Source organism: Rhododendron vialii, chromosome 13a, assembly GCF_030253575.1.
Source record: "Rhododendron vialii isolate Sample 1 chromosome 13a, ASM3025357v1".
In the NCBI taxonomy this organism is placed as follows: domain Eukaryota; kingdom Viridiplantae; phylum Streptophyta; class Magnoliopsida; order Ericales; family Ericaceae; genus Rhododendron; species Rhododendron vialii.
The window spans coordinates 32,132,728-32,140,585 of NC_080569.1; the positions used below are offsets into that span (position 1 = coordinate 32,132,728).

The 7,858-nt window shown below is 40.8% G+C and overlaps 1 protein-coding gene across 1 annotated transcript; it reads right to left on the minus strand.

The window, feature by feature from the left end:
• Window positions 1–2,563: 2,563 nt before the first annotated feature.
• Window positions 2,564–6,754, minus strand: LOC131314555 (3-ketoacyl-CoA synthase 10). Its single transcript, XM_058343282.1, has 3 exons — window positions 6,311–6,754; window positions 5,341–5,966; window positions 2,564–3,527 (listed from the first exon to the last, which is right to left on the minus strand). Exons 1-3 carry the CDS (start codon window positions 6,752–6,754, stop codon window positions 2,978–2,980), a joined length of 1,620 nt encoding a protein of 539 aa, XP_058199265.1. The 3' UTR covers window positions 2,564–2,977.
• Window positions 6,755–7,858: the final 1,104 nt, after the last annotated feature.

Here is a 7,858-nt window from a genome sequence, read left to right on the forward strand (position 1 = left end):
TCACCCTCCTAAGTTGAGGATGAACAAAACTCAACTCTCTTGATTCTCATCATCTTTCACCATCTCTCACCTCATTTACCATCCAAACAAAACAAATGAGAGAATCATCTTCTCCTTTATTTCTTTTCTTTTCTCCTGAAAACTCACCATCTAAACGGGCAGTCAGGGGAAAGAGAAAAAATGAGGAGGAATTGGGAAAAAGTTGTCATTCCTTGCTAAGAATTAGAGGTTAGGTAAATGCTAATATGCATGCGTGACAGGCAAGTGACAGGATGGGCAGTTCTTGCGTGTAAGCAGAATATTTGAGGAGAAAGGCAACTTTTTTCTATAAACGGGAAAATTGAGGGGGAAGACTGGAAGAGGGATGGGGCAGTTGAGGTGGAAGTGTTTTTACCCTTTTACGCTGGTTTATTTCTTGTCATGCAGTAGAAACTTTTTCCTTGGGGGTAAATAGTGAAAATCACTTTTGTGACACGAATAGTGATAGCCCCTTTATGCGTATTCAGAATAGATAGATAAATGTAAATGTACTCGATTTGTGAATTGTTCAAGACTCGATTCGATATAGAATCGTTCGAGTTAGATTTCAACTACTAGCTGAATTTGAGCATATTTTAGACTAGTTTAAGGATTGGGAGAAATGTTTTTCATGCTCATTTTTTTTTAGAATTCACACTCTCTTTTTGTGTTTACAACATTATTTTTAGATGTGTGAAAAAATATATTGAAAAAAAGACATCATAGTAAATCCTTGTGGATAAAGAAACAAAAGGAAGTGCGAAAATCACTTCCGCAAGAATTTCATATATATTCTTGTATATGTGATGTACGATATTTGTAGATAGTAGAAATTATATAACTTGCACATGCTACCCGAAACTCGCGTTGATCAATCACGAGTTTTAGTCATAGTCAACCTCACGGGTTAAACAAACGGAGTGAAGTGTAGTTAGTGCCTCCCTTGTACTCTCATGCACATGGACAATGTTCGATTTCCGTAAGCATTCATCCCCTCTTAGAATAGAATAGATGAAGTTTAACGAATGACAAAAAAAAAAAACCTTCCGGGTTGAAGACCGGAGGTTCATATCCCCTCAATTTCTTTGAAATTACTCCTCATATCCCTATAAAGTCGACCTCGTTTTTTTTTTTTTTGACAAGAAGTCGACCTCGTTGAAGACGCAAGACTTGGGTAAATATCACTCACACCCCGTGTTATCACTAAACTCCCGTTGTTGGAGCATGAGTTGTAGCTAAAGTTATCCTCGCAGGTTGAAGATGTGAAGTCTATCAAGATTAAACTTGTATAGGCACATAAAAATTTCATTAAAAGACAGAAAATTGAGTGCATTTATCCAACAAAAAAAAAAAGGAGTGTGAAAATCACTACCTAATTTTTACCGTATAAATTCCGTTTGCCGTGGCAAAGAATTATTAGTCTTAAAAAGTTTAACGTGAATCTAATACACAGTTTAAAAAACTACCAAAAAACTGAGACAAAAATACATTTTGTAAGTTCAAGCTGACCGGTCAATTATCCTTTCACCAAAAAGGTGTGGATAGTGACAGGTAAGGGTGTGTAAAAAACCCGACCCCCGACCCGACCCGACCCGAAGGGTTTCGGGCGGAGCCGAACATGTGGTTCGGTCGGGTACGGGTTCTTTTTTTTTGAAAAAAATCAATTTTCGGTTCGGGGCTCGAGGTGCTGCATGTTTTTCTTACCCGAACCGACCAAACCTGGCCCGATCCAACCAAAAAAATTGGACATGCGGACGGTTATTCCCGCTCCTTCGGTTCGGGGCCCAAAAATTCGATATCCGACCCGTCCAACCCGTGCACACCCCTAGTGACAGGGGCAGAGGGATTAAGAGTAAAGGGGCAACTGAACCCGCTGCCTCCCAAATTTTTTTAGAGATTGGTATAATTTTTACTCATTTGACTCCCTTTTAAAATTCATTTTTGTCCCAATCCATATATAAGGGTTTTGTACTTAAAAAAAAGAGGAGTCAAAATAGAATTTCCACCGACAAAAATCTCCAAAACATGAATAGCGTTTCATTGTTCTTGTTGTTAATATATATCTACTTTTTGATTAACTTGTTAATTTGATTGTTCCTTTCAAACAGCAACTAGAAAAAGTGAATCATACATAATTCAAATTTTCGACTCCACTTATCGAAAATTTTGGCTCCGCCCCTGAATAGTGAGCGGTGTTTGGGTTTTGAAATACTGTTTCACCAACTAATCATCCACAGATATTGCATTTATCAAGTTGCTTGTACGTATTTTGAACCAAACCATGTAATTCACGTTACGAAAACATGAGCAAGAAATTCATGAGAAGACGTTTCCTAATTCACGTTACGAGAAAGAAATTCATGAGCAAGAAATTCATGAGCAGACGTTTCCTAATTCACGTTACGATAAAATGACCAAGAGATTCATGATTTAGTTAACAAAGGGATTCATACAGAAAGGGATGATTTAGTTAACAAAGGAATGCCCAATAGCTGGGTACATACAGAAAGGGATTCATAATTTAGTTAACAAAGTTACATGTCGATGATAAAAAAAGAGTAGTCTCTTAATTCTAATTAAGATGATTAATCCAAATACATCAAGTTGGCAGTCATGAAGAAACCACCTTAAAATTATAGCAAAGAAATTCTGATCGAGTTCAAATTGGAAAGAAAAATTAAGCTAAAACAATTCCAAATCTATTATCCAAATCCTCTTTTAATTTAGAGAGACAACTATAACAAGGCATGCATGCAGGTATGAGATGATGATGATGATGATTCAGTTGGTGGACTGAGTTTGCGTCCAATCTAAATCTCGACTCACTTCGGTCCAAGTTTGGGCTATTTGTGGTTGTTTTCTAGACCCAAAACGATTAGTTGCTTGGATCATCGTTTTAGGTCTTGATTAACTGGCCCGCAATGGCCCAAACTGGACAGGATCTCGCTCGGGTTCAGTCTTAGAGCCATGGGTTATTCGTGGAAGGCTTCCGAACGGTGCGAATCGAACGCCAAACAGCGCTGTTGCATTTGAAGCCAGAACCGAAGGCAAGTTGCCAGACTCGGTCGCCTTTCTTGACGCTCTCCTTGGACTCCAAGTAAGCCAGTTCGTACCAGATGCTGCTGGACGACGTGTTGCCGAACCGGTACAGGGTCATCCGGGACGCTTCCATGTTCTTGTCACTAAACTCCAGGTTCCTCTGCAGCTCGTCCAGGACCGCCTTGCTCGCTGCGTGCACGCAAAAGTGCTCAAACGCGAGCTTGTAGTCGGGGATGTAGGGCTTGTTGGCGGTGGCAGTGGTACTGGAATTGGACCCGCTGCCGCCGCCGCCGCCAAACAAGTGCCTCCAGACGAGGGTGGAGAAGAACTGGAGCTGCTCGGAGAAGGGCAGAACTAGGGGGCCTAGTGTAGTGATGTTGGTCTTGAGAGCATCCCCACCAACTTCCATCAGATCTTTGCTCACCCTTATTCCCTTGAACCTTTGCTCATCTTCCTCTTGGTAAACACACCTGGTTAATTCATGGATGAAAAAAAACAATTACTCCTTCAGTCCCCCTATTAATAATCCAGTATTTCATTTTGGGTCCGACTTAAATAATCCAGTATTTCATTTCAAACCGTCTCTCGATAAGTGTTCATTTTTTGAAAACGTACTGGGTAAAAGTTTGTTTTTGTCCACCAAAGTATGCTCCTTAAAAATGAACACCTTTTTGAAACGTTTTTGTGATGTTTTGAGAATTAATTTCGTTCCAGAGTCCAGTTGTGAGGGAATTTACTGCTGCTTTTAATACTAGTTGTTGAGTGGTAGGGTGAGGTAGAACAGATCACGTAGCCACACCACATTAATGAATAACAACGAAGAGTGGTTCGAACACCATTAATTAGACGGTTGCGAAAAACTGTACAAGTCCACCAGAAATAAATAAATGATGCCAGCTCATTTCTGGATCCTCTGCGGTCCAACATTTAGATTGGGCGGGACAATAGTCCACATCGCGACCGTTCGTTAGGATAATCAATTGTTTGGATTTGTTCAAAAACTTTTTGTTGGACTGTCTTGTGCATTAAGAGTTTGGATCGTCTTGTTGATGAAGAGTTCTAGAACAAATCCCAACCATACATTCCAGCAAATGAACGGTTGCGATGAGATGTGTCTCGTCTAGTCCAAATGTTGGATCGGAGAGAATCCGGATTCCCAACCCATGCATATGCCCATTACTCCTGCCATCAATTATAGCCCTTTCTTAGCCTGCAGCCACCTTTTAATTGGGTTCCAGTTCATTTCTCTTATTTAATTCTCAAATACTTCAGCGTGGCCCACTTTTTTTTATTTTTTGGATAAGCAGCGTGGCCCACTTGGTTTGTTGCTTATTCCAAATTTACGAAGGTCTTGAGTTTTGAATTGGTCTGAATAAGACGCTTAAGTGCGGTGGGTGCCTATTTCAAGTTCACCCAGGTCTCGTGTTCGAATTGATCCGATTTTCACTGTGGCACAACAAATATTAACTAACTTGCTAATCTTCTACAACATCCGTCCCGTCCCGATTTGTTTGTCCATTTTTTGAAAAATCAACTTTTTAAGGGAAACATAATGATTGCTCTTTAAGAGTTTTGATTTTCCAAGAATACCCCTCAATTTCCTAGCATTAAATGAGAGTGGACATTCTCCAATGCATTATTTTTTGAAAGAGAAAGGGTATTAAGGATATTTTAACAAGTCAAACTCATATTGGACAAATATTTTGGGACACTTAAAAGTCAAAAAGTGGACAAACAAATCGGAACGGAGGGAGTAATTTATATTGTATGAGTTTCTTTTCATTCCTAAAAATAAATCTCAAATACTGCATTGGTGCTCTATGTAATGCAAGAAGTGGGGTATTTTAGGTGTCAAAACAAATTATTAACCCAAAAACTTTTACGCAAATCTATTAAAATTCGGAAAAAACAAATAAGAAAAACATTTTACAACATTTAAGCCAAACTCACGCTAAATGAACGAACACCCATCTTAGATTGTCTAGCCTAGCTGACAATGATCATGAAACAATCACAAACTCGTATTATTAGTTTAATAAATATAACAAAATTTGGTTGGGGAAAACATTTCCCCCTCCACAGCATGGTTTTAGAAATCACTGCTGAATCAACCGTTACGTAATGGAATTATGGACCTCTGATACCGTTTTTATGCATCGGGCGATACATGCCAGTATTGTCGATACTGCTACGTATCCTACCCCCATAGATGATCCTACTGCTAATAATCTAGTAAATCAGTAAATGATGCGAAGATTAAGAGAGGGAGGGACGAAATGAAACCTGAAGCAGCGATCGTCGGCGCCCTTATGAGTGCGCACGATGTGCTCGAGGCGGTACTTCGCCCGACGGCTGTCACGGCGGCGGTTCGACAGCAGCAGAGCAGAACCACCCATGCGGAAGAAACAGTTGGGTATAAGCATGGACCGTTCTTTCCCCTTGTACCAATTGTACCCCACCATCTCCGTGCTCACCACCACCGCGTAGTTATTCGGGTTGGCCTGCAGCATGTCGCGGGCCAGATCCAGCGCTATGATCCCGGCGCTGCACCCCATCCCTCCCAGATTGAAACTCAAGATGTTCCCCCTCATCTTGTAGTGGTTTATGATCATGGCCGAGAGCGAAGGGGTCGGATTGAATATGCTGCAGTTCACAACCAGTACCCCTACGTCTTTCGGCCTGATCTTTGTCTTCTCGAACAGCTCATCGAGGGCCCCGAACATCACCATCGAGGCTTCCGCCCTGCCTTCCTTCATTGTGCTGCAGTTCTCCCCTGCCATGATGGCCTTCGGGATGTAGGTTTCGTCCCCAATCCCGGAAGCCTGCAGGATTCTCTTCTGGAATTGGAGGTTGGCCTCGTCGAATTTCCCCGATTTTCGTGCTGCCTCGAGGAATTGCTCCTTAGACACCTTAATATCAAGATTAATGCAATTCGGTAATTGGTTAGTATTGCTCTCTGATTCTTTGTTAATCGTCCAAAGAAAAAACTGGAATCAATGACTGAAAACTGCTCATGGGTAAGATTATGTTTTTCTTTCAACGGTAAAAGAAGTTTTCATTAATTATAAAGATGCCAATATGAAAACAGTACAACAAAAAAAGCAAATGCATTAAGAGAGCTTCGAAGAGTATTATACCATCCTAGTGCTACAACTCTCATCAGTTAATCTACTCCTCAGCCTCTCGAATTTTCAAATAAAATAGTTGACAAAAAGCGAACTAAAAATCTAAAGCTTAAACTTATGTTACGTACCTTAAGGTCATCATCGGGTCGGAAACAAGCAAAATCAACGAGATACACGGATCGCGGCCGCGACATGAAGTAAACGGAGAGCGTAAAAACCAGCACACCGAAGAAGGCAAGGACCGTAGCCAGATCGTAGCGGGCATGGGCGGCGCTGGTGCTGTTCCAGAACTTGCTCCAAATCTCCTCCCGGCTGCTGCTCAAGCTCCCCACCTCCGCCCCGAAAACCAGCACCAGCAGCACCGGCACCGTGGCTATGTAGATGCCGTGGTTGATGAGGTAGTGGTAGCCCAGCTTGACGTACTTGAGGTTCACCGACTGGACGAAGTCCGGCAGGCGTCTCCGGACGCGGACGGAGAAGGTGAGGGAGCCGGCGTTCGGGCCCGAGGACTCGATGACTCCCTTGTTTACTATCTCGGTGGATAGCATGTCCTGTTCTCCCCCTGGCGCCATTGTCGCGAAGTTTTTAGAGAGCAAGATGGAGATATGGACTATGGAGTTTGATCTTCTGAATGTTGGTTATATATAGAGAGAAAATCTTGTTTACGGAGTTGAGGGGCAGAGGCATATGGGTACAAGGGAGAGTAGAGGCACATGGGTATAAGGGAGGGTGGCCGCCAAAATTTTTTTGGGATAGTTATAATTTTTATTCAATTTTTACTAATTTGGCCCCAAATCTTTATAGGAATGGGTATAATTTAGCTATTTTGACTCCACAAAAAATCTCTAAATTGCCCCAATTTGTTTTAAGTGTATAGAAATTCCAAGCGCTCTTTTTTTTTTTTAGAGTTGATAGTACTAGAAATGAGACTATCATATATTATTTTTCAAATATAACAAGTCTTTTGGGGCCAATTATGGGGCAAAAATAAATTATTAGTGCATATCGATCTTATAATTAACTTTTTAATTTAGTTATTTTTGGACTTGTGCATAGAAAAAATATATTGCATATGAATCTAATTTTTGACCCCCCTAACCAAAATTCCTGGCTCCGCTCCTGCGGAGGTGCTGTACAATCGTGATTTTGGACGGTCGGGATGTTAATAAAACTTTTTCGGAAGGAGTTTCATTACAATCCGGACCGTCCAGAACATTTTTCGGACGGCTGTAATTAATTGATGCTGTAAACAAGTAAACATGTTGTTTACAACACCTCTGTAAATAAGTATATCTCATGTCTATAACATGTAAGATGAAGGAATGCAAATTTGTTGGCTAGCTAGCTTAGAGGAAAAGACCGGTTTCCATCCGGTCTTGAATCCTTCGGTAGCCTAAATTTTCGATATCTGTGGGTTCATCTCAGACCCACAACATAATTCGAGACAGTTAATCCGATAAATGCAAAGCCGAACACTTATTTTAAAAATCAACTTAGTTAGACATCAATAGGTACAAGAATGAAACGTACTATTGCAAGGAAAATGACTGCGAAAGGTCTATTTTTTTCTGGTAGGTTCAGTCGTTCTTCTTTTTTTTCTTGTTAAAGTGTTTTTTAAGCAATCGATTTTCAATCATTTATGGATAAGGTAAATATTTGAGATTTACAATGTGAAC